This window comes from Lepisosteus platostomus, chromosome 4 (assembly GCF_059453375.1).
Source record: "Lepisosteus platostomus isolate fLepPlt1 chromosome 4, fLepPlt1.hap1, whole genome shotgun sequence".
Lineage (NCBI taxonomy): Eukaryota > Metazoa > Chordata > Actinopteri > Semionotiformes > Lepisosteidae > Lepisosteus > Lepisosteus platostomus.
The window spans coordinates 12,700,000-12,726,696 of record NC_142614.1 but is presented as its reverse complement, the minus strand read 5'-3'; the positions used below and the strand labels follow the sequence as shown (position 1 = coordinate 12,726,696).

The following is a 26,697-nucleotide window of genomic DNA, read 5'->3' as shown; positions in this document are numbered from 1 at the left end:
GAGTCAAAGAAAGAAACTAGGTGGAGGCAGGAAAACAGGCTCACTGGAAGAACACGGCTCAGTACAAGGCACTCAGGAGGTTGAGGCAAGACTTCGCGAAAAAAACGAGGCTTAGACAGGCTTTATATAACGTTACAAACTTTTCGAGGGTGTGGCAAATAAGGTGATGACAGGTAGCACCCAATCACAAATCGGGGAACAGAGAGATATTTTTGTACTTTCCATTTACAGTATGTGTATTGGGTCAAAACGCTGTGATCCCAGATCACCAGCTTGCTCTTAATTTTTCCTATGCCGAATCCCGGCAAAACATTTGAAGCATTTCGAAACAGTGTGACGCCATGAAGTCGCGTTCAGCCTGGTCACGCGCCTTTTCATACGGACTTCGGAGCAGTGGACAGTATGGTAACGCTATGCTCCAAAGGAATCGAAGCAGTTGCGAATCAGTGTTTCGAGTCGTGTTTCGTTAAACCAGCAAAAAGCAAGATCAAACGATTCCTGGCTCAAACATCCAAATATATTAGCAGCCCAATGATGTGAAATTGTAAGCAGTGCTGATTTTAATTGGATTTAAAAATCACCGCTGAGGTTCTGTTTCCTCACTTGTTTCCACATCACGGAGGAAGACAATTCTTAAGAATGACGCTGGAGGGAACCAGCAGAGCGATCTGCGCACCTGGACTCAATTCCTGACCCTGGAGACGCGCAGAGCGTCTGACGTCCTCGTGCGCCCGCTTCAGCCTGCTGCTGTCCAATCGCCGAGCTCAGCCAATCAGCGCGCAGAGAGAACTTAAGGCGCTGAGCGCGGCTTTCCTCTAGTTCCTCTCCGAGTTCCGCCATGGAGAAGTCTGGGGTTAGTGGGAAAGTGTGGAGTCTGTGTGCCTGGCTTTTTGTGTTGCTGGATGTGGCTCTAGCCCAGAATCAGAAATGTCTGGTGAGCGATAATGACAAGGTGGTGTGTGGAGACCCAACCGTCACGAGAGCCGACTGTGAAGCAGGAAACTGTTGCTTTGATCAGACAAGCCAGAGGCGCTGCTACTATGGGAATGATGGTGGGTTTGTGTAACCTGAGCACTTCAGAGCAGGACTCCTTTTTTTATAATGGGACTGAATCCAGCCTTTGTATCCCCTCAGTGACTGTGCAGTGCACCAGGGATGGTCAGTTTGTGGTTGTGGTGTCCAGGAATGCCACCAGCCCTCCGCTGAGCCTGGACTCGGTCAGTCTGCTGGGGGGTGGCAGTGCAGCCTGTGGCCCTGTTGGCACCACTGCTGGCTTTGCCATGTTCAAGTTCCCAGTCAGTGCCTGTGGCACCAGGATGAGGGTGAGTTGCAGCCAGTGTCTTGTTCCCAGAGTGCCAGTGTGTGCAGGCTGTGCCTGTCATGTCCCCACCCCTGTTCCAGGTGGAGGCTGGTGCTGTAGTGTATGAGAACCTGATGAACTCCAGCTTCGAGGTGAGGCCGGGACCTGATGGCTCCATCACGAGGGACAGTGCCTACAGGTGGGCAGGTTGCCTTCTCCTTCCTCGGCTCCCCTCGGCCTGTGCCAGTTCCTGATGGCTGGCTTCTTCCTGCAGGCTGTTCTTCCAGTGCAGGTATGCAGATGATGAGCTGGTTCCTCTGCAGGCAGTGGTCTATACGGTCTCTCCACCCCCTCCAGCAGTGGCCCCAGGACCCCTCCGTGTGGAGCTCCAACTGGCAAGAGGTACCTGTGCTGAGCCTTCAGCTCTGCTCGGCTGCCCTGCAGGGTGAAATAGTGCTCAAGCTCCTTCCTCCTCCTCAGGAGAGCAGTATGACTCCTACTACAGTGAGGGTGACTACCCTGTGACCAAGGTCCTGCAGGATCCTGTGTATGTGGAGGTTCACATCTTGCAGAGGACGGATCCCAATATTGTCCTGACGCTGGGAGACTGCTGGGCCACTTCCACCCCAAGCCCTCTGAGCCAGCCCCAGTGGAGCCTCCTGGTTGCTGGGTAACCTGTCCTCCTGTAGCTCTTGCTGGATTCCCCACTGCTGACCCCTGCTGGCAGAGCTCTCACCCTTCTCCTCCTGCTGCAGGTGCCCATACAGAGATGACAACTACCAGACCACTCTGATCCCTGTGGGCGGCTCCTCAGGGCTGCTGTACCCAACGCACTACCAGCGCTTCATGGTCCGGATGTTCACTTTTGTGGACCCTGCCTCCCAGCTCCCCCTGAAGGAGACGGTAAGGAGCCGTGGCTGGGAGGCACCAGCTTGATCCCCGAGGGCAGCTGACCTTCTCTCACCCCTGCTCTGCTCTCTCCAGGTCTACATCCACTGCAGTGCAGCAGTGTGCCAGCCGACTGCTACTGACCGCTGTGTCCCAACCTGCAGCAGGAGGAGTGAGTACCTGTCGCATGTCGGCTCCAGTGCTCCAGCTGAGGGGTCCCTGTTGGCTGCTGAATCCTGGTCGTCAGTCCTCCCAGCAGTTCTTCTGTTCCTCTTCCAGGAAGGGCAGCTGCTGCAGCACGCGGGGGCTCCTCCAAAGACACTGCAGTGGTCTCTAGTGGAGAGGTGATCCTGACTGCCTCTGAGCTCCCAGCCCAGGGTGAAGCGCATCGGCTCTGGTCCGAAGGTGAGAGGCTCCACTGTGTGAGCGGTGTTGGCGTGTTGCTCTGGCTGTGTACTGACTGCTGCCTGCTCTCTCCTCAGTGCCCCAGGTCTTCAGCTATGGCTTGCTGGCAGTAGCTGCCTCCACTGTGCTTGTGGTCTCTGCGCTGCTGCTGGTAGCTGGGTGGAGATTCAGACCTTGTACACAGAACAAAGCTGTAACTGGAGCATAATAAAGGGAGAAGTGAACTCTGGTCCTCCTCAGCCTTTTTCTTATTCACTCTCTTAATGATGTCTAAGACGCTTACAGCTGCTTCTTTCTAGAAGGAATGGTGGCAAAACACTGCTTAACAGCTCAATGTAATGATTATTGCAGTAAGAGGGCTTTTCTGCATCCAGCTCTGAAACCTCTTCCAGAACCACAGTCTGCTCCCTCTCCTTCGTCTTGGTAATCTGACCACTGAGGAAGGTAATTAATACTGCAGGTGCTGCTTGGAGTCGGGGGCAGTGCTGTTCCCCTTGCAGCGACTGTAGGGGAACTGACTTCGTACCTCCACTTACTGCGGCAATACTACCTGCTCCTCACACAGGACTGATGTCACGCAATCCAGGAAGTGGCTTTAGAGCGGGATAATCTGTGGTCTTGGCTTCTGCTCTCTGGAGGGAGAGAGGGAGGTGGCGGGATTGGACTTGGGAGTTCATTTGGAAGACACTGGTCCATAAACAACTATAGAAATAAAGTAGCTTGAGTTTCTCACTTGTAAATACTGACATTCATGATCACATAAATGACATGATTTCAAGGGGAATTGGAGAGGGGCAGTGGGGAGTATTACTAAATGTTGGAACAAGTAATGGATTCATTCCATGCTGCAAGGAAAACTTTTTGGCTGTGGAGCCTTCTTCAGGGGTGAGAGACAAAGCAGTAAGCAAAGGTAATGTCGCGGGAGAACAAAGGCGGGAGCAGGGGACAGAAAGAGGCCAAGCTATTCTGCCTTCAAGAAGGCTCCATGGCCGAAACATTGTCCTCTTTCTTTTTCTGAGGTGACTGCAGCGTGCCAGAACGCTCACTGCACATCAGCTCTCAGTAGGGAGGAGAGCAGAGAAATGAAGCCAGTTCATAGATGGGGATTATTAGGAGGCCCTGATTAGTAAAGGCCAAGGGGAATTTTGGCCAGGACACTGGGGTTATACACCTGCTTTTTTTTGAGACACCCCCTGGGGTTTTTCATGACCACAGAGAGTCAGGAGCTCGGTTTTACGTCCCTTCCAAAGGAAGGCATAATGTTTACAGTCAAGTGTCCCCGTCACTATACTGGGGCATTAGGACCCACATGGACCGCAGGGTGAGCGCCCCCTGCTGGCCCCACTAACACCTCTTCCAGAAGCCTCCTTAGGTTTACCCAGGAGGTCTCCCATTCAGGTACTGACCACCTGGGTCACACCTGCTGAACTTCAGTGGGTTGTCCATTTTGAGCTGCAGGGTGATTTAGCTGCTGGCTTAACGACAAACTAGATGTCTGCCCGGGGCCCCTCTTAATGTGCAACACAAAATATTTTTAAATCGGAACCTTTCGTAAATATGAAACAAATTTTCCCTCCAGTGGCTCTTTCTGTTGCTGCTTTGCTAATCTAGACTGTTAAAGTTTTTTATAAATTATAATATTGTAGCGCCGCAGGGGTCACTTTAGCCATGCTCACGCAAGGCAGGCTGAGAATAGCACCTGGGGGCGGGACTAGGGGACTGTATATACTGTAGTGTGACGGAGGCTGGCAGACAGCCTCTTCCCTTCGTGTCTTTTAGTGGTGGTGTAGTGCTGTAACCTCTGTCCCCTGTGTGGGTATCTTTCCCCGCTTCTGGTTAATAAATGTGTTGTTAGACCCCTTCCCGAGTCCTATGCCTGCTATATTCTGTATCAAATCCCACGGTCATTACAATATTATTAGTTGTGAATGTAAGTGTAGCAGTTTATTTCACTATGTAGTAAATTACTCTTTGTTGTAAGATGAGTATCGGTGTGGTTTCAGCTGCTTCTAAACCGAATGCTATTCTGAATTTCATTTTTGAAAGTAGTAAATACTGTGATGATCAGTTTATTAATCTGTCATGGCATCTACATCTAACATGTAATGAAACATTACAAGTGATTTTTTTAACTTGCATTGCATTCTGTGTTGTAATGGTTTATAATTAAAATTATGTGGTTGCAAATGGTACCACACGTCCAAAATTGCGTATATCAGGCGCTGAGTAAAGGAAGTGAAGAAAAGAACAGGATAAACTGAGGAGCAACAGATCAAATCACTGTGATAATTCGTTTGCATTTCATTTGGTTTTGCGTCGATCAGATCCATGTAACTAACGAACGGTAGACAAGCCAGATTTTCTAGACAGACACATAGACTACTTGAGGTTGAAGTAGTTCAGGTGGGACAAGACGAGTAAGACACCTGAAGAAGGCTCCACAGTTGAAACGTTGTGTTTTCTTTCTTCCCTTTTCAGCATGGAATAATCCTATTACTTGTTCCATTGCAGACTACTTGATGTTTTTTACTAGAAGTTACAGTTCAGGTGTTGGAGACATTTTTCCCGCTTCCTCTAAGTTTTAAATAAGTTTTTATTTCATCTGCATGAGAGTGAAACACACAGAGATGATCTGTGTATATTTCTCTAAGTACTTAAACTAGAACAGTCCTTAAATACTTGTCATCTATCACGCTTCCCTGTACTCATCAGATTGGCAGTGTTCCAAAATCACGCACATCTTCTTAATTCCCTATTTGCTAAAGATAACTTCTTTTAATGCAATTGGTTACTTAGGTTCGTAGCACACATTCCTGTATAACAGTATAGAATTACATAGTAGCCCTTGTGTCCAGCATTCTTCCAATCCAGTTCAAACCTGTTCTGAATGTCCACCTTATAAAATATTGCAGCTTCAGCAGAACAAGTGTGTACAGAGTTCACAGAGACCTCTCAACAAAGCAAATTACTTTCCATGTTAAAATACATGCTGTCTTTGTAAACTGTGTACTTCTTGTTTTCATTTGTAAGTTATCATGTGTTCAGCTGGTTAAAAAAAGATTTTTTGTAACGGGAGCCGGTCACGACTCCCGTGAACTGCGTGGTTTAGGACCCTGTGCAGACGGTATAATCCGGAAGTGACTGGAGAAGGGCTACAGGGACATTGCGGTGAGGAATAGAAGGGATGGTGAACAGGGGGCAGTGCAGACAGTGATCCAGGTGCATGGGGCGAGCGCAGGCGAACAAGTCCCAAAAAGTTCAAAGGGCAAATCAGGGAGCAGTTCAAAATCCAAAACCTGATCCATCCAACACAAGACATGACAAGAATAAAAACAGGAACAGGATCAGGGACAAGGAAGTTAAAAAATGGAGCGACGAGGTCAGGCACTCTGAGCACCGGACTCAGCTGTTCAGGACACTGTTCAGAAGCCTAAGCCTTCAAGCCACGGACGTAGGGCGACTTGATGCTAGGTGGGCCTCCGGACATCCATATTCCAATGCAAAGCCCTGAGCTTCAGAGGCACAAGGTTTAAATAATAGGGGCAGGAACAAGGGGCAGGTGTACGTGATAATGAAACTAAAATACTAGAGGAGGGATGACAATCGTGACAACTTTCTAGTTACAGTATATAATTCATTTATTTAATTGTTCTAAATAGTACGACAAGGATGGGCTGGGAGCTGATCATAGTAGCGAATGCGCAAATCATGATCTGGAGGGGCCTCTTTACCAAGATCTTGCCAAGGGCCCCCAAAAAGCTAGGACTGGCCCTGCTTATGGTTATTATGTAAACGGTAACATTCAGGTGCAACTATGTTGAAGGCATACAGTAAGTCATGCACTAAGACATTAATACTACATTTTACAGCAGATATTCATGACATTTTATTTTCTTCTCCACAGAATAGGAGTACCTAATGCTTTCTGAGTAACATGCAGCAACAAGTTATTTACTGAATGACTGACTCATCTGCTTTATATATTCTGGTAACTGACAAGATGTGGTATTTTTTAATACGGTGTTGAAAAGGCAGAATTTTGCAAAACTGTGCTCACCCTGCGGTTCATGTGGATTCTAAAGCCCCAGTGCAGTGATTGGGACACTAGACTGTAAAAAGGGTGCCGTCCTAAGAATGAGACATAAAACCGAGGTCCTGACTCTCCACGGTCATTAAAAATCCAAGGGTATTTCTAGAAAAGAGTAGAGGTGTCCTGCCCAAATTTCCTGCTGGCCTTTACCAATCATGGCCTCCTAATAATCCCCATCTCTGGACTGGCTTCATCACTCTGTTCTCCTCCCCACGGAGCTGGTGTGTGGTAAGCGTACTGGTGCACTATGGCTGTCGTTGCATCATCCACCATCATCATGGGTGATGGTGGACAGGAGTCCCCATTACCTGTAAGGCACTTTTAGTGGAGTGTCAAGAAGATCATTAAATAAGTGTAAGGAATTATTATAATAATTTTAATCATAGCAATAACAAAATGCCAGTATTACTAAAAAAGAGACAATGAAGGGATTTTGTATGATTGCAAGAAAGTGAGCCTACAAAAGAAGCAAATTAATAGAAATAAGCTACAAACTGTATTAAGCTTTAGTTCTGTGACTTCAGTAAAGTAAATTCAAAGTTCTGTGACATCACTGCCTCCCCCTTTAATTGTCCTCTCTAATGCTAATGAATTTTGAAAAGGAGTTTTTTTCCTTTTAAGGGTAGTTAGTGGGACAAAGAGCAGTCTGAACAGTGAAAACAGTCGAGAGCCATGCGAGGCTTATTTAGCATGGGGTGAAGTAAATAGGAAGCAGGAGACAAAGTAGTGCCTTTGAACCCACATTCAATATGAACTGACACCTGCAGGAAGTTCAAATGGAATAACTCTCAGCTAGCAGTATAACACATCCCTGTGACGAGAAGCATTTTAAATTCAATGAAAATGCTTATTCAACATGAATGAAGACAAGTGAATCGAGCTGCAGTAATGGTTGAATATTACTTTAGATAAAACCAGAATTAATTCTGTGTTGCTTTTTCTATTGTATAGCTTTCACTGCAGATGTGTGACTCACACATCTATATTTTGTGCTTTTCTCAGACTCTTGTTCTAGTAAAAATGCCCCTCCCCTCTCTTGCAAGCACTCCCAACCTAATCTTCTGTCTCCAACACATACTGTACACACTCAGCCTCTCTGCCAGACTGGGTTTTTCTGAGAGCAGCAACATGTCTGTGTCAAACCTGCCCTGTCCTGTCAAATATTTCCCAATACACATGCTTCTCTATTGGGAGTATCCTGTGAAAATACAACAGAACTTATTTTAGTATGAGTCATTACATCCGAAGTTATTAGAAAAAAAATGTTTCTCATCACAGTAGCACTACTGCAGATCAGTCAATAGTTTTTTTTTTTAGTTTTCTTTACTTTGGATGCATTTTCCCACCTTCACGTTTTGCTATTACGAAATCTCTCAGACATGTGCACACCCTTCCTCACTCAGCTTCTGGTTAGCCATGTTTCTACCAATGGGCAACACAGAAGAACTAAGAAAGACTCTCTTTGATTCTTCTCTTCATTCATTTTCATTTTAATCTGAACATTTTTTACGTATCTGTAATTTATACTGAAAACAAAGTGCTTTCTAACAGTCTTGAATATTCATTACACTTTGTCTTTACTTAATATGGCTCAAGCTGTATGTGAATGCAATACCAGACTTAACCCTGTTTGTTTTCTAATCACACCGAATGCTGTTAGGTGATTAATTATGGTTTGCCTGATTGGTATTTGCACATGAATACATTAATTGTGTGTCTGGATGCCAGTGTGTTAATTCAGTGTCCATTGCAAAACAAAGAGAATTTACAGTTAAGCCCCTTTTGGGATAACAACACATGCACACAATTAGGAGAAACTAGCCTAAAAAGGCACAGAAGATTCCATATATATGAATGGCATTAGATGTTTCTAAAGAAAGAACATCATCATGCAATGGACAAGTTTTTACCTGTTTTCAATGGTATCCCAGAGCTTAAAATGTGTTTCTCGAGGAGATTACTCAGAAATCCCTTTTATCTACCTGCTTCCAGTCCTCACCATCCAGTGCTTTTTCTACAACATGAGCCTTCACAACAGTCCTGTTCTGCTTCATGTTCTAAGAATCCATTCCTTACAAAGTTTCCTTTTACAGAGAAGTACTGTATAAAGCTAGGATCTTTAGGGTTAGTTGAAACTTTTAATTATGTTTTTGCCTTTTCCCTGGGAATGGACTTGAAACTGCCCCTTTCTGCTATTATTTTTAAATTTTTATCAATTTCTTAACCTTGCTGCAATCAACGTTTCTTAATTTCTTAATGCCTTGCTGCAAGCTAGGTGTTGAAGAAGAGGACTCTGTGCCAAAAAAATCTATTTAATTCAATATCAATTATCTATTTCAATAATCAAATACCACAAAAATTAATATATCTACACAATAAATCTTCGTCAGTGATGAGGTAGCATCACTAGGCTTTTAAGATGGAACTAGTTTTCATTGATTAGCTCATTCTGACCAAAGTAAGATGTTTCCAATCACGTGTTCAGGTTATCCAGCGGTGTTAAAGCACAGCGCATGACTTTGATTTTAGAGCTGGCTTTTTTTAATCTCACAGCTACTGACTTGGCTATTCTATGAGTTATGTATTGTTTGTACAGAATTTGTAAATACAATTCTAATTTATCAGAGACCTTTCGACCATTCTCTGTCCTCGCATCTCCTTACGTTGTATTTTCTGCTCTGCTACCAAAACTGCAGAATGAAGACTGCCCCACTTTCAATACCTCTGTAGAAAAGCTGAGGTCTCTTACGCCCTGGCCGGGACCCGTTGTCATGGGAGACTGTAACAAGCGCTTGAGCATTCAGCCTCAGTCTCGTCTCTGTGAGAGAGAGATTGGGCAGCTTGTCTGTTCGACCAGCTGCCTTTCAACCAAACAGCCAATCAGTCTGCTTGTTAATTGGCCAAACGCAACAAGACGAGCTTCAAAAGCGCTGATCCGGCGGAGAGAGTTTTTTGTTTTCTGGCAGCCTTGTGCCTACTGGAACCAGCTGTCTCCACTCAGCACTCCCGTCGCCTGGCAATCCGGACAGCCCTCCTCCTGCAGGCCTCAATAACCTCCCTCCAGATAGCCCTTGCCCAGCTTTCAGGCGGCCTTTTAACAAACCCTGATATCCAGCCTGCCTCTTCAACTCCCAGTAGCGGTCACCCGTCTCGCTGCTCTCTACCAGAGTCTCCCAGAGCCACACAACGTCCTGCACTTGGGTTCCGGCCTGTCAGATCACCACAGCGCCTGCAGTGTCACAGTCTGTCTGTAGTTATAAACTGGATACATTTCCTTAAATAAAAATGTGTTTACATATTTGGAACAAGAAAGAAAATGAAACTGATGCATTTGGCGTGGTGGCCAGTTTGCCACCTCAGTCTCTGTAAATAACAGCTCTACCGCTCAGACCTGGTCATTCGTTTCTCTGGACTCATAATCAGCTCTGTGAGAATAACATTTGTAACTGATTAATTCCATTTTGGAAAGATCAATCTGCAGTTCAGAGAGAATGTTGGACTACATGGCACATTTTTATCCAGTTGGTAGAAGCACATAGCCAGTAAGAACTACCTTTCTCTCCGAGTCTGCCCAGAAGAAAGGCTTAGTTTACAGATAGAAAGAACACCAAAAATGCAGTCAGTAAGAACATAATGTTTTAATCCTGTTTTATGAATATTGTACACTTGGTTTCATTTTTGTCATTTGATAGTCACATCTAATACAAGTCACTTCCAGTGCATGAACACATCCTTCTAGTGTAAATTGTTTGTAAAGTGTAAATGTTTTATTTTGTTACATAATCATGCCACATTCATGTTGGCACCTCTAAATTGTACATACTGTACTGCAGAATCCAGGAAGGGGAGCACAGTACAGAATAGCTTCCAGACATTCTTGAAACAAGAGTGACCTATAATAAGCACCCATGTCTGTAAAGAAGAATATGCACAATATGTCTGAAACCACATTTACAAAGGAAAATATTGTAAGAGGAAAACTGGAATGAAAATGAAACTCAGCCGACAACACTACCATGAAACACAACGGTACTAAACCCCAATCAGAAAGAAAAGAACGTGTTTTTCACCCCTTAACTCATCCTTAAGCTCAGTTGAAATGCTATAGGATGTGCTTTACAGGAGACTGAAGAGAAGATTGTAACCAAATGCGGGAGATGATTAGGACTACAAAATGTACTACAACAATTTCTAGTATAAATGCATCTTTTTGCGAAAATATAGAAGGACTTTTTATGAGTCATATTTGATTTAAACACCAGCAAAAAGTTCTGCTTACTTTTTCCCTCTAAGGTAGTGATTTTTCCAGTAAATTAATTTCTTGAACCTGAGAACTGAACACATTCACAGTGTTTTAGATTGCTAAATAGGAGATAAAAAGCTAAATAACAGCAGATTCATAATTATTACAAAAGAAAAAAACACTTGCATCAAAGTCTCAGTAAAGACTCTAAAATAAAGGTTATGATACACATTTTACTTTGTGCATTGCATTTTTTGTACAGTAAAATAGTAAAGAATATAAAAACCAGTATGTTTTTAAATGTTCAAGATTTTCTTCTATACAGATAAAATGCAACACACAGAACGTGAACATTGTAGGAACCTTTAGCACTGTAGTATTTCTGAAAGTGACATTTCTCTTTCGAATCTCTTTGGCTACACACATGTAAAGTCACCTTGGAGACAAGCCAAGCTGCATCACAACTCAAGAACTGATGAGAAAAGCATGAACTGGAGAATACTAAGAAAACAAGCTGGTGTAAATGCCTACAAAATACAGCAGGTAAAGTGTCCACAGTTTTTTACTTAAGATTTTTATAAAACAGTTCTGAAACCAGAAACTAACCTATTTGTACAGTAATATAATATAATTTGGAATTGACTACATTGGTGCAGTACTTTAAACAACTCTAATTGAATCAATGCAGCTTGTTTTAATTTAAAAAAAAAAACTTACACACAAAAAGACAATTTGTTTGTCATAATGGGTGCATTGTCAATCTCGGCCAATTTCAAATGTGCTGTTAAACATCCAAAATGATCTTTAAATGAAAGTCTAAACCACATACTACACAATGTACTATACATATTTTCCTTCAAGCAATACATTTAAAAAAACACCAAAGAGTATTGTGTTCTAGAAAGGCAGTTGCAGTTTCAATCTACATACAATCCAGTTGATTCCAATGCAAGCAGACAGACTGGAGGTACTCTAACATTGATCGAATCCAAACACTCCGTTCAAAAATTCTATAGCTAAATGACTAACAACACCTGTGCACACCTGTTAATTTAGCTGCCTGCTTTTTTGGTTTTGTTTCGAACATTTTGCAGATGGACGTTAGTATTTTAAAAAGAACATAAAGACAAAAAGTTTACTTTTACACTTAAAATCATACTTTGACAACACTGCAGAAGGTCAGTTTCCTGGAGTGACTCTTCCTTCAATGCTACCCATAGATCCAAAGGACATCTTTTCTACTTGTGTTACACGCAGGTCGCGTTGGGGATTCCCATGCGGACTCATGAGCAGGCATCCAAAAGATGGTCAGAATGTAGGCTACCCTAGAAAAGGAAACACAGTAAATTATTGAGAAACTGGTATTTTCTGAAGACTCATCTCAGAACTCATACCACTTCAATTTACAGAAGATCTTGTAATGAATGTGTGTGGGAGATCTCTAAGAATTTAAATCCTAAATATTTAAGAAGAACGCTCTGAAACTATTAGAATAAGGAGATGCATACGTGCTAGGACTGTCATTTAATAAGAAAAACTCAAGGGAACTGCATCAATCAACATTCTTAGAACTGTCCATTGGCTGTTTTCTTAATCGGCACTGAATTCACAAGCACACATTCTATAGTTTATAAACCTACAGCCCTTATATGGGAGGAGTGGAAGTCATGCAGACTTTTAAGGTACAAAAAAGAAAAATCCACTCATTGCCTACAAAAGATCAAGTTGTAGGTCAACTCTGATCACCTTAAATGAATGCCTCCGTGATTCCTGTCTGACTTTTTACAGAATAAACATAGAGCAGTAGTTAAACATCCCTCAAAGATGGGCAAGAACCATGTGAACATTCACCAAGGAATATTGTATCACTATACACTATCACTATGTAAGTACGTTGTCAGCGCCAGTGTGTACAATAGGAAAAAAATAAAAAGGAACACATTGGCCTCAGTTACGCAAGATCTGGGAGTCTGAACAAAGTGGAGAAATATGCAACCAAGTGTCACAGTGTTTTTCACGTTAGGTCTGAGATTAGCTTGGGCTTAAATACATATTTTCTGTAAATTATTATAGCCAGCATTCTGACTGCTGATTAAGTACTGTAATGTGAATGCTGGGTGCAGTCTGTGCATAGAATAGGCCTGACCTCTGGTAGTGTTTGTATGGGTATGTGAGTGTGTGTGAGTGTGTGGGTGTGTGGGTACAGGACAGTATGTGTAAGCACATGTCTGTGTGCGAACGTGTGTGCAAGTATGTATGTAAAGTTTGTGTGGCTAATGTGATAAAGAATCTAGGCTTAAATACCACTTAAGACTCAAAGTAGCAGTTCATAGCTGTGCAAAATGTAGGCAAAATAAATAGCAATGCACTTGAAAAGCAAGAAACATTTATTACTAATTGCAAACGTTGACCAAATAAATAGCAATGCTTTTAAAAAGCAAGAAATACATTTACCTCAAGATCTTTCTTAGTAGGTTCCGTTTGTTCTGAAACAAAATAATGGAAAATATGTTAAATTTGTGATAGAGAAGCAGAAATACACAGTTTACCCAAATTCAAATTCATTTCAGCATTAAATCATAAATGTATCACATGGGCCAACTTTAAAAGTCCTTGCACATTATTACATACAGTACAACTGTCTATACTGTTTTCTATACTATCATTGAGAGAGATTAGAAAGAAACTGTGCTACAATAGATTCATTCCTGTGTTTGTGTACAAGTCCTGCTGGGAAAGTACACCTGGTCTCTTGACATGTTCTTTAGCTGCTGCCCTTTTTTTAGCAAACAAGGCTGTTGATTTCATTGTACTTTTAGTGTCTCCCAGTCTGGCACCCGCATTGACACTGCTGTGGCTACTGAACCATCACACTTCAAGTCCCGAGCTGTTGTGGACTACACTTCTGCTCGAACACACAGGCACGGGCAAGAAAGAAACACAAACACACTTCTCAAGACAATATGACTAACAAAGGAATTTGGAATACTGACGGAGGCTGCTGTGGAGAAGAATGTTAGCAAGAGTTCCTGCAGGGTAATTCCGTGGAGTAACGGACAAGTAAAGACAAGACAGCTGCATTTTTCACATTCTATATTTCAACCAAATGAGAATGCTGCTGGAGCTCAGCCCCATACAAAGTGCTCCCCACACAAGAGGAATCTGAATTTTAGATGTGACATTTTAAGCAATGGAGTATCCGATTGGCTGCTACTCCAGATGGTCTGTAGCTTCAGAAATTCAGGAGCAGTTTGATTCTAGTCCTCAGATCTTCATTCAGTGCCACCTAGTATCAGGATAATCATAGGACAGGTTTTACATGTCCTATCTACCTTACATTGATAAAAAAAACTTTTTTTTTCCCACACAAACACTTGCAGATTCTTGCTGAGTAAGTGGCGCCCTGTATTCAACAAAGAAACTAGAGCTAATACAACAAGAAATAACATAACCTGAAAACAAATTTGTTTTAGGTTACGCTGTAATCTAAAGAGATAAACAGCTAGAAAAATGTACTTAAATGGGTCTGAAAATGCAATGATTTTTTCATCACTGTTACATGATATAATTATGATTTTGCTGTTATTAAACTTCAGATCAAGCTCAGAAACACAAACAAACAGGGGAACCTAAAAGTCTAGCTATTTTCAACATGTAGGATGAGTCACTACTACAAGTAAAGGTGCTTTAGGCATTGTCCAATATCCATTACTGACATTGACATAGCAACTTTCTGGTTATTTAGTGCAACGTTTTTTGACCCATCAACCCTTTTTAACCTCTCTTAAAAAAAACTCTGATTAGTGGATGAATGACATAGCACCAGGATTGTATGGGATAATCAGCAATAATTTTGATTTTCAGAACTATTTGAGGAATGTTCTTTGTAATGCATAAATAATTAAATTACAAGTGGTAGATATGCAAAGGAATACCTGTGTTTGGCTTGAGAATTGGTAAATGGATAGAAAACAGAATACAGATCAGGAGTGAGTACTCCGACTACAATCGTACGTCTGTGACTGATAAAGTAACAGAAATGAAAGTAAGAGCTACATTAGAAGAATACTTAGAAAACATGGAACATTTGTGGAGGTCTCGTCTAACTAATTTGCTAGAGTTCTTTGAAGAAGCAACAAGGACTTTGGATAAACTTAAATGATGACACAATATATTTAGTTTTAGAGAACAGTGGATATGGTCAATAAGGTTGATATTATGTCACAGAATAGTGACAACTATGCAGATTGGACTAACTCTTGTGTCAAGTGATGAAATATGAAATATATGCTGTCTTTTGATGTGACTTTGTAGCCATGCTCTCTGGTTTTTCTGCATCTCACAAATCTGGACTCTTGTAATGCACTATATTAAGAGAAAAAACAGATTCTTAAGTGTCTTTGAGCTTTTTTCTCTTAATCCAAATGAAAATGCCCTGGACACCAAACAAAAACAGCTGGTGGTGTTTCTCTACGACGAGGAGACTCCTCCCTCCATGTCTGTCTGTTTAGTCTACAGTATTGCTCTGTTCTTTTGTTGATTTTTTAAACTGCACTGTGTAGAAATTCATTCTTGGGTGTGTCAAGCACTGAACAGAACGGTTTTTACAGAGGCCTCGAGTACAAGACTTTAACTGTACAATAAACACTGCAAATATTTTTGGCTGTATATGTATTTCAGTGAGGCAAAGCAGTGGAATATGTACTCTGTAGTTTCTTTTACTAATAGAATTAAGCCTTTTATTTACTATGAACGTTTATACATGTCCATCTCAAACGTCTAGCAGTAACATAACAACTCTAGGTTTGGAATGAAATGTTTGTAATACAACGTACTGTACTGTAATTCAGCAAAAATTGAGATCTGAAAGAAAACCTCTTTGAATGACTCAGGTAAACAGAGCTCAAAAGGTAATGTTAATAATAATAACAACAACAGTAACAACATTTTGTGACTGACAATTTCTAAGATTATTTTAATAAAGTGAGCAACGATATAATATAAGGCAAAAGGAAACCCTAAGGAGGCAGACTTACGACTATCATTTTCAGCAGAACCTTCAAAAGGAAATCTTGCAGTCCTTTTGACTTTTTAGTTAAACGCACTGTAAATGCAAAGTGCACTATACATACTGATGATTAATGGGTCTTGACTGTTCAGAACATCATAACAGGCACATACGAGAAGAGGTTTGTCATCGCATAGTTCCATTTCTCTTGAGTCTCATTGACAAAACTAATTGTACTGGAAACTAACCCTCCAGGTCCTGAATCCCACTGAACCCCCCCAGTCCACCCAGCAAGGGAAAATTTACAGCATCCAATCAAACCTAACCTGCACGTATCTGAGAGGTGGGAGGTAACCAAGGCACCTGGGACAACATGCAGGCTCCTTACATACAAGCCACCAAGCAGTTGTAAGGTAGCAGAGTTTACTACCACTTCTTCCATAGGTTTCTATAGTTACTAAATGAAACATAGGAAAATATTGTCAGAGGACAAATATTATGCAAAGTAGTAGAAGGGGAAATTTTAACACTTTTACTACATCAGTATTATAAACAGCTGCAGTAAACTCCACAAAAGACGCATCACATATTAGCACACTGACTCCCTTTTAAAATAAAGGTAACAGCAAAACCCTGTGAACTTACCCTTTTTTCTTTAGGACGAAACACAGTGCAGCAGTGACAAGTCCTGCACCAATCACAGAGGCAATCACAATCCCAGCAATCTGTCCATTATTCAGAGAATCGGATTTCTCAACATGCACACCTGAGAGAGTGAGAGAGCAGGGCCGAGTTACAATAAAGGACAGCAGGGATAAGTTCAAACAAGCAACAGCTGGATGCACACTGGAACAACTTCTTGATAGGAAAAGATGGTGTGCCAGGAACTCCAAGTGCTTGTTGGTTGTCTGCTTAATAATAATAGTGATAGTTCAAACTTGAGAGTCTTTTATAGAACATGACTAGATCCTACAGTCAAGAGAAAAGCCTTTATCTGTGCAACACATCCCCCCAACCCCACATTTGTAGTCCGCTGCCCTCATGGCTTAATTTTAAACCCTCTCCTGAGACAGACCCTTCAAATACTTGGGTAAATAGTCATCATGTACTGTGTGACAGTCTGTGACAAAGGAGAGCAATCAGAACAGAGCCTGACAACTACTAACACGAACCTCTCCTCTTCTCTCTAGCTTGGAATCGTCTCTATCTGTGTGAAGGTATTCTCTCCTTTACTTCTTGTTGTTTAACAAGGAAAATGGTTATACACCAGAACACACAGGGCGAATGGACTCACCTGTCACAGTCAGCTGTTTTACCACTGATGCAGACTTCATAGTCACTCCATTGTGGGCAACACAGGTGTAGTTGCCTCCATGAGCAGAGGATGCTCTACTTATTATGTATTCTGAACCTCTGTAAACTTCCAAGCCATTGAAGTGCCAGGTGTATGTGCATTCAGGCACAGAAACGGCAAAGCAGGTCAATTTCAGAGATGAAGTTGCGTTTACTGCATCAGGTCCTGTGATAACTGCCTTCTCTGGTCCATCTAAAACAATACAAATAGAGAGTAAATGTAAAGAACATAGCTAGAAGCACTCTCCCTGCATATCTGTGCCCTCAGCCTCATAGAGGCTGTGCACTCCATTTTCCACTGAGAAACATTTGACCAGCATCACCACAGATGTGAGCTCAGAAAACACTGGGCCAAACACTGTTTATTAAGCAGAATTACACAGCAAAGTGATTCATTTTTATTTTGTTTCTAATTGTATCATTACATCAAAAGACAAGGATTTTGCATTTGTTTAGCTACATTTCACCTTTGTTTTTTCTTACTTTCAACTTTTAACTTAATGTCTCTTTTGTAGAGTGAGCAGCATAGTGCAGTGCAGTATCAGTGCAGTGATCAGCCAGAAAAACAAAAGAGGAGGCACGCATCGAAAGCGGGTTGGGTACTTACAGCTGGGCAACAGTTTGTATGCCGCAGTTCGGTTGCTCGCTATATTAAATGCTGTACACTCATAGATGCCTTGGTCACTCAGCTGCAAGGGGAAGAAGGACACTGTGCTGTTGTCTCTGGAGAAGGTAACATTGACAGTGGGGATCAGGGGACTGCTGTTCTTCTGCCATTGTCTGAAGTCTACAGGCCCCTTCACATTACAGACTAGAGTCAGATTCTCATTCATTATGGGCTGCATTCCAGTGGTAGGTTTAACACTGACATCACTTATTGCTTCTGTAAACAGAAAGAAAATTTCCTTAAGAAGCATGATACTGTGTTCTGACAGCTTATTGCAGGTGCTTACATAGAATGCCTAGGTCCATATTCATTATGTCAAGATTCATGATAATTGTGGACTGATGAGCGCCAACATATACTCACAATTGTTTTTTTTCACTATTTGTTATCACTTTTAACAGTAAACATATTTTAACAACAATATTTCTTTACCTTTCAACTTATTACTCACAACCCTGTGCTGGAAAAAAAAAGTGGTTACAAAATGAATGGCTGACTAGATTTACATTTATTATAAATGTAATGGGTACGTCTTAAAACTAAAAAAGAACAGAAATCAGACAAACTGTTGTACTGATTATATACAGTGCCTCAAAATCAAATCAAGAAGACATGAAGGTATGCCATAATACATCATGTAAGGTCTTCTATCATTTATTACATCCGATCACTGATCATCACTAGCTCTTCAAAGTTTGCATCATTTAGGCTGCACTGCTCAGGCCTGTAACAGTGAAGAGTCTCTCCGTAACGAACAGTTCTTTCCGGACCCTATGTGGACGACACAATCCGGGGTTGAGTGAGAAAACACGGGGGGAGAAGTCATACAGGACGGGAATAAAGACAGGGGGCATGTCCTTGGTGCGCTGGTGTTCGTTGGAAGGTGTGGCCGAGGCAAACAATCCAAAGAAGAAGTCCAAAGGAGAATCCAAAAAATGGGCAAAGTCCAAAGCCGGGCGGTCCATCAAGAACAGACAGGTTAAAACCAGGAACCGGGTTAGAACCGGCAGGGGGAACAGGAACAGAAAGTTAAAAACATAATGGAGCTAGGCGTATCAGGACCCGGGCTTGCATGATATGGGAATCAGATGCAGAGCCCCGAACTGAGCAAGTGTCTGGCTTTTAAGGGGGACGGGAAGGAGGCTGGAACAAGGGGCAGGTGCACAGAATCAGGTCCGAAGTGGAAGAGCCGGACAACCTTAAGGAGGAGGGACTACAATCGTGGCACTCTCTGCAGGTGGACACAGAGCAGGTAGAGTTACTGTAGGTGATCACAGGCTAGCTGAGCCAAGTGGGCTCTCTTTCTTTTCCAGTACGCCAGCAGATCAGACTCTTCTGACAGAGGCTCATGGTTTTCATTTCATAGGACACCTCTGTGGTGGTTGGCATTGTTGTGGATTTAATTGGAGTAGCTGTTTCAGTTTTTACTTCTTCTTCCGTTTTCAGTTTTTTTTTCCTTCTATTTTAGCATCATTGACTTGTCTGAAGTGAAGAGGGCCATGGTGCCAATAAGGGACCTTATATCTCTACTAGAGCCCAAACACATGATGAGAGACTTGCTAGTCTTGCAACATTTGACTCTTCAGTTGGTCATGGACACAGGAGGTGTGCTGAAGAAGTTGATCTTGAATGAGGTGTTTCCTCATGAGTATGGTGAAGTATGATTTAGCTGTCCTAAGGTGTTGCAAACGTCTGGGCTGTCTACAACAGGGAGGGGGATGAGATCATCAGCAGTGAAGCTACCAGTACTGTTGGTGAATTTCACTGGGCGAGGAAATATGGCCTCCCATTTCTTATGGGCTAATGTCTTGCCCCTTGGGACAAATAAAGACTCTTTCTCTCTAAATATTGATCAGTGACTCTAAGGATACTCTCTGAAAATGTACACAACACATTGCATAATTCTGGAAAATAAATAGGATTCAGTCACCAGGTAAAACATGGCATCTAATAATCACCTTAAAATTATTAAACCTGCTGGATAATCAAGATTAGATACAGAACAATTAAAATTGTCAAGATAGGACAGAAATAATAATGACATATTCTGCAAGATCTGTTTCCTGCATAGGCATTATAAGGTAAGCAATTTTATGCAATAAATAGGATCAGGAAATTAAGAAAAATAGAAAAAAAAGATTTAATACATGCAAAATATGGATTGCACAATGTACGTACAATAGGCCTAACAAAGCTGGAAGTGGCTTTTGTTGAATCAGAAATTCTGCTACGTTTACTAGCATGATTTTCAAGACTTTCCAACTTTGACTGGGCTTATAGAGCTCAAGGACTGAAGGTTTCTTTTCTTTCATCATTGTAGAGGTGAATAATGTTTAAATCATCAGACAAAACCCATAGTAAAAGCAAGCAAATCTTTCACATCTCTTTCTTCTCTTCCTATAAAGAGTCAGTCGGAGGAGACAAAGACATCTGACAAAGAGTCAAATACACACAAGAATGTGTACAGTTGGATCTTAAGCAGAGCTCTAGGGCAAGTTATCTTATTCCAATTGTGCACAAGTATTAACATTCAGATCAAAATTAATCTAACAGACACACTTGTAAAGATGAAAAATTTGCACTTTATAAATAGAAGAAGCAACAAGTTATCTGCCTAGCTTCCATTTTTCTTCTTTGAAGAAGCTTAGTCTGCAATCAGGCATGGCATCCATTGCTAAGCTTGTGTGAATTCCAGTACTGATATGCTGGTTGTTGAGCAGGACTACTAAAAATACTATTGCTCAAGTTATTGAAAGCTACTGAGTGTATTAGTCCACTTGTCCATCCAAATTTCAACAACTGCTTTATCTTTTTGTTCCACCTGGGCTCTCAGTTAAGAGAAAGAACTGACACACTTCAAATAATAATGTGTTTTACACAATGTATTTCATTTGTTCCACTTGAGAAAAATTGGGGAAATGACAATGCATAGAATACTGGAAATCAGACACTGAGTGCAAAATAAACCACAAAACATGCCAAAGTCTACAATCTGACGTTTTGAAGTGGTTGTTAATATGGATAGGTAAACTATAGGAAAACAGAAAATACTATTTCTAATTATTTTTACTTCCTTCTTTTGTCAAAATGACTACAGATATATTGAATTGATAATTACTCACCATATACCTTCAGTTCAATTTCTGCAGGCAGCGTCATGCCCTTTTTTGTCACAATGGTGATGTCGTAAGATCCAGAATCGTTCAGTGTCAGCTGTCTCAGCTCTAGAGAGCCAGTTGAAATGTTCAAACTTACTCTCCCTTGGTACTCATCTCCTTCATTAATTTCATCAGCAAAGCCAATCACATCCTGTAGTCCAGAGCCGCTGTTGAATGCCCAGCTAATTGCGGCCTTTTGTGTTTCTGGAGGTTCAACGGATACTTTAAGCACCACGCTGCCTCCTACCACTCCAGTTACTCGTTTGTTGGGGACTAGCACCTTCTGTGCGTAACTTCCTAGGAAAAACAAGGGTTAACACATTGGTTATACTGGTGCTCCACGTTGAAGAGCCAAGAGAAATAACTTTTCTTAAGGAAGAAAATACCAGTTGAATACTTCCATGTGTGGGTGACGGAAAGCCACCAAAATCAGGAAGAGATGAGAAGCCTGGACAGCAATGAGTTAAGTCCAACAGTGGAGAAGAAGCAGACTCCTAATTGCATTGAATAAACGTTTAAGTGACATTGTAAAGAAATTACTTCTTAAATTTGAGCATGTATACAGTATGTACAGTAGACTGATTACCCTTACCGGACATTCTAGGGCTCAGTCTCATTGCAAACCACACCCGGTCATGCCTACCTGTACCTGTGTACTGCACTCTAGATGAAATACCTTTCATGAAGGAACAGCCATTTTAGAGAGCGGGAAAGTTTAACTTGCAAAATAAATAACTTTTTCTAATTTATGTTTTTTTTAATATAAATTTCACTTAATACGGGTATGACTTCTACTACAATTAAAATCAATAGTAATAACTATCACAATTTTAAAAGTCTCAGATTTATTCTGATGTTTCAAAAATGGTCCGTTCATACTTCATGTGGTAATGTAGGAAATCTGATTAGCAACAGTGCTAAATTATTCCCTCGACTTATTTTTCCGTTATACTGAATGAATCACTTATAGGGTGATAGTTATAATAGGATGTTACAGTGACAAAAATGCATTGACACCGCCTGTCAAGACTAGGAGAATTCCGCTGGCAATTTTTACTGCACAGTTTGTAGTCTATCAGTACTTCAGAAAAATTACAGTTGGTAAATGCAAGCTTAGTAAAAGCAACAATATCCCTGCGGATGTCCAGTTCACTCACCTGTGGCTGCTAGCAGGCAGAGGAGGGCTAGGTAGCGCGTTTCCATTATGGGTGCGGCGATGAAGCTCTGCTCAGTTCACCTGGAAGACTGATGACAAGCTGTTACTGCCGACTGCTGAAATACTGAAGACTGAACCTCCTCCCCTCCGCACGCCGGAGGCAGTGCAAAACCTCAGCAACGTTCCTCGGTAACGACTGCACTATTATAAATGAAACTCCATCAACACTTACGGTCTCAGTCTCAGACACGTTTATTAGAAATATTCGTTTTAGTTAACACTTGTTATATTTTACATGTTAGATTTGAAGCTGTATATTTGATTGTTTTGCAAATAGGGTTAATACTTTTAACTTTTAATTTGACTCTGGTATTGCTGATTTTCAGTCTCAGCTTTACTTACAAACATCAATGATATAATTACTTAGGATAAGAGTGTAGCAGATATTTACAAGAAATATACAGTATGTACAGTACTATATATATAATAATTATTTTTAAAAATGTACTATATCGTTAATATTGTAGCGCCTACACGGGGTGCTTAACCGCTGCTCCGTCCCATTAAGCCATGCGGCCAAGGCGGGCTGGGAACAGCGCCTGAGGGGCGGGGCTTGGGGGAGCCTAACTGTATAAAACAGGGCGGGGAGGCGGGAGATGGTCTCTTCCCTTTTCAACCCCTTTTCAACCCCTTTTCCTGAGTCCTACGCCTGCTCCATTCGATACCGAACCCCGTTACATTATATTTATCTACGTATACGTTACAATTAAAATCATTCGTTCTTGCTAAAGTGACACATTAAACAGCTACATCTTACCTCTTAGAATCCACCATCTGCTTTTTAGCTTTCTGCCTCTTAAGAGCGTACTGTAACAACTTGTTTTAATGCCATTTACTCAAGTTTAGGCTAGTTTTGTTCTGTTTTAACATCGTTCTTGCAGCCTGGTTTCCACTTCACTATACGAGCTGTCATCAGGCGAACTACTGTAGGCGACTTATTTCTTAATTACATACTTATTTCTACAATTCCTTTCTACATTTGCTTCAAATCAGAAATTTGTATGTTATGATTTGCTATAATTTGAAATAACAGAGATCCAATTTATTGTATTGGTATTTATTGTTATTAATGTTCCTATTTATGAATTTCAGTATTAAAATTCATTATATCCTGGTAAAAGGTGTGCTTCTTGTTCTTGTTTGTAACTTATTTATTATATGTCCTTCAAAGCTGGTTATTACATTTTAATATAATGAATTTATTTAAACTCTTCTAAATAGTAAAATAAGGTTGTCCTGGGAGCTGATAATAGTATTGTGTGTGATCTGGAATGGCTTCTTTCCAAGATCTTGCCTAGGGCCCCCCAAGAGCCAGACTTATTTCCAGAAACCAGGAACACATAAAAGTACATTTTCCCACAGTGCTCTGTAACCAGATGTTAACATGCAGTTTTCATACTTCAGAACATGTCTCTCAGTTCCCATAAACGTCATGTTTCGGAGCATAAATGTATTTAGGACCCACACAAAGGTTTTCATAGCTACAGTAGTGTTTTTGATAGCACTTTCCAATTGCTCTGAAATGGCACGATCTCTGTAAACATTCCAAACAACCGATATCTCTCTTGCAGTATCTACAGAGTTTAAACCACAGTTGGAATAGAACTCTGCAGTTCTGCAGTAGTAGCATTAGCTTTCTGAACCTAATGTGAAATCTGAATGTGTGTAAAGTAATGTAAAGTCATTTACATGATAAACCTCTGGGTATTCCAGCTGCATTGGTTCCTGTTATGCACTTACTATGTATTAAGGTCTTTAATCATTATTTTCCATTAGAACACCTCTCTATTATAAGGAGGAGCTGTGGTAGGTCAAATGGCAAGGGCATTTAGCTCCTGACCAGAAGGCCCTGGATTTAATCCCATGTAGGGGCAAGCGATGGAGCTTGCTCTAATTCCTTCTAGACGGCTCCCAGGTCCGCTCAGCCTACTTTCCAAATGAGTACTGGTGGTTAATCCTTCCAGAGGTAATAGGCTGGCTGGAGTGTGATACTGACCACGACCCAACCTCCAGTGTTGGATGGTCAAGTAGAATGGTGGCCCCCATGCCCCATGGGCCTTTATGGCCTGAAAAGGGACTGACCTACCTATCTATTAAATGGTCTTTAGTTTTTGTTCTGAACTGGTTTTTAGTGTTGTTGGGTCCAGTCTTTTAGATAATGCTTAATAGATTACTGGGCTTGTTTCAGTATTTGTGGAGTAATGTGAGGGTTTTACACTAATTAACTGTAATAACGAGAATTTGGAACAGTAAATTGTGTGTGTTCTCTGATGGCTGTTATGAATCAATCAAACATAATAATTTGCAGTCTCACACTCAGATCCTAAATATATCATACATAACAAACATCTAGCGCAAGAAAATGCATTTGTGAAATGCTCTTCTGTAATAATGAAAGGCTGAACATTCATTCAGGGATTACAAAGATAAGAGTTAATAACTTCAGAGTTAAAATACATCCTTAGTCTACCTTAGGTTTTATGAGTCATATAATTACACCAGATTCATATCCTCAGATACAAGTAAATATGCATTTACTGTACTAGTGGTTGTCAAATGCCATCTCCCTAGCTTGAGCAGGGCTGATGTGCTTGTGGATGCAGTCGGGGTGTCTGGGTCTTCTGGATCCCCAGGCTTTGGCTGTTAAGAACCTGGACTTTCAGTTCTTTCTCTGGTATGATCAGAGAGATCACCAAACTGACAGAAGAAGCCCTCGCCTGCTCATGGTTCCAGCCTCCTGGTCTAGCAGGGCATGACGTGGTCCTTTGCCTTTGCCACTAGCACCTACTGTAGGTCAGAACCTGTTGCCCCTAGGTGTCTTGGGCAGGGGTTAAAGGGCGTCCTAACCCTAACTCCACCAATGCCATCAGCACACTCACAGGGAAGGGTTGAAGGGCGGCTCTTGTCTGCTCCATGTGGCTGTTGCTGAACCGAGATTTTGAATTGCAAAACCCATAAAATGGAGCACCAAGATAAAAAAAAATTACATTTTCCATAAAAAAGAATTAAAATATTATTTCCAAATCAAGAAAAGATGTACAATTAAGCAAATTATTTATTGTCTTATTTTCTAAAGAAGCAACACATTCATTTTGCCTTCATCTAATGACAATAACTTCTAGTATCAGATTCTTTTGGAAAGCCAGGAGTTATCCATTGTAACTTGCTGTGCATGAAAGCTTATTAGTTAGTTGAAATGAATATCTCATCTAAGATGGAAAATGAAAGGAACCTTGTATCTTTGACTTAAAACGTTTTAAAGGATTTTAAAAAGCATGGGTTACCCCCACTATTTTCACACAGTCTTTCATACAACATACAAAAAACATCTGCACATGGATCAAACCTGGTGATGACTGCTGTGGAAATCCTGTTTACAAATTAAAAGGTGAGGTTAAGGAGAAATGATTCACTCAACACAATAAACAAATACATGAATAAACCAATCCCTGAGGCAGTTAGGATGCGATTGGACCGCCTGTCAGTGTGCCAATCAGGCACACAATCATTTAATTCAACACCCTAGTAATTCCCTGATCACCACTGGAAAAGTGCTCTGACATTGAGCCTCCCGAGGTAGTGCTGTAACCAGCCCTGCTAGAATTATAAAGAAACCTACACTATACATCTGAAACCTGAAGAGCATGAAACCTGGAACAGGAAGCAATCCTCAGTGCCCTGTCCATCATTAGCTGTCAGCACCGGTCCGGTAGTGTGGTTCCTCCTGTCACCTGTTTCTATCTGTCCCTGCCTGTCATCAGCCTGCTTTACATTTACCTGCAAATAGCCCTGGAAATCTTTTTTATGGAAATCTAACAAATTCTAATTTATCTTACTCCATCTTATGGCTTTTATACATATTGTCAAAATGTATACTTCACTCATGGTCTTGTGGCCTGCCAGCTGTGAAATCTCTCAGCTGGAATTGTGATATCAACAAGACAAAGCAACATCATCATCAAGCTCTTCTGAAAGAGGTATGATCTCTGTGCTAGTTACAGTAACATACAGCATTTTTACTTTTCATTTTCCATGGCTTTTAAGTTTTTTGTGTGGAATGTGTTGTTCTTGTTTAACGAAGTGGATGGTTAGGTATGAGCTTATTCATTTATTTTTTGCTTGGTTGAGTGAATCATCTCTCTTTAACCTCAGCTTTCATTTGTAAACAGGATTTCAACAGCTTTGACTGTGATTCACAGACCTAAAAGCAGGAGTTTTGTAAGAGAGATTCTGTGTGAAAATGGTGGGGCAACCCATGGGTTTTGCCTCTTTTTAAATTTTGGAACTAAAGATACCAAGTTCCTTTGTCTTCTTCTTTTTATAGAAGATATATTCATTTCAACCTTTCATACACAGCTAATTTTAATTA

The 26,697-nt window shown here is 41.2% G+C and overlaps 2 protein-coding genes across 2 annotated transcripts; one reads left to right on the top strand and one right to left on the bottom strand.

Moving 5' to 3' along the window:
- Positions 1 to 813: 813 nt before the first annotated feature.
- Positions 814 to 2,817, top strand: LOC148672729 (zona pellucida sperm-binding protein 4-like). The gene is made up of 9 exons (XM_088628578.1): positions 814 to 1,052; positions 1,135 to 1,322; positions 1,402 to 1,499; positions 1,575 to 1,702; positions 1,781 to 1,970; positions 2,056 to 2,203; positions 2,285 to 2,360; positions 2,468 to 2,593; positions 2,671 to 2,817. Exons 1-9 carry the CDS (start codon positions 839 to 841, stop codon positions 2,799 to 2,801), a joined length of 1,299 nt encoding a protein of 432 aa, XP_088484704.1. The 5' UTR covers positions 814 to 838; the 3' UTR covers positions 2,802 to 2,817.
- Positions 2,818 to 10,302: 7,485 nt separating this feature from the next.
- On the bottom strand, positions 10,303 to 22,579 carry LOC148672728 (cell adhesion molecule CEACAM1-like). The gene is made up of 7 exons (XM_088628576.1): positions 22,270 to 22,579; positions 21,077 to 21,409; positions 17,895 to 18,170; positions 17,229 to 17,480; positions 16,580 to 16,700; positions 13,381 to 13,412; positions 10,303 to 12,251 (listed from the first exon to the last, which is right to left on the bottom strand). The coding sequence occupies exons 1-6, from the start codon at positions 22,313 to 22,315 to the stop codon at positions 13,394 to 13,396; spliced, it is 1,047 nt and encodes a 348-aa protein (XP_088484702.1). The 5' UTR covers positions 22,316 to 22,579; the 3' UTR covers positions 10,303 to 12,251; positions 13,381 to 13,393.
- Between the last annotated feature and the right edge of the window lie 4,118 nt (positions 22,580 to 26,697).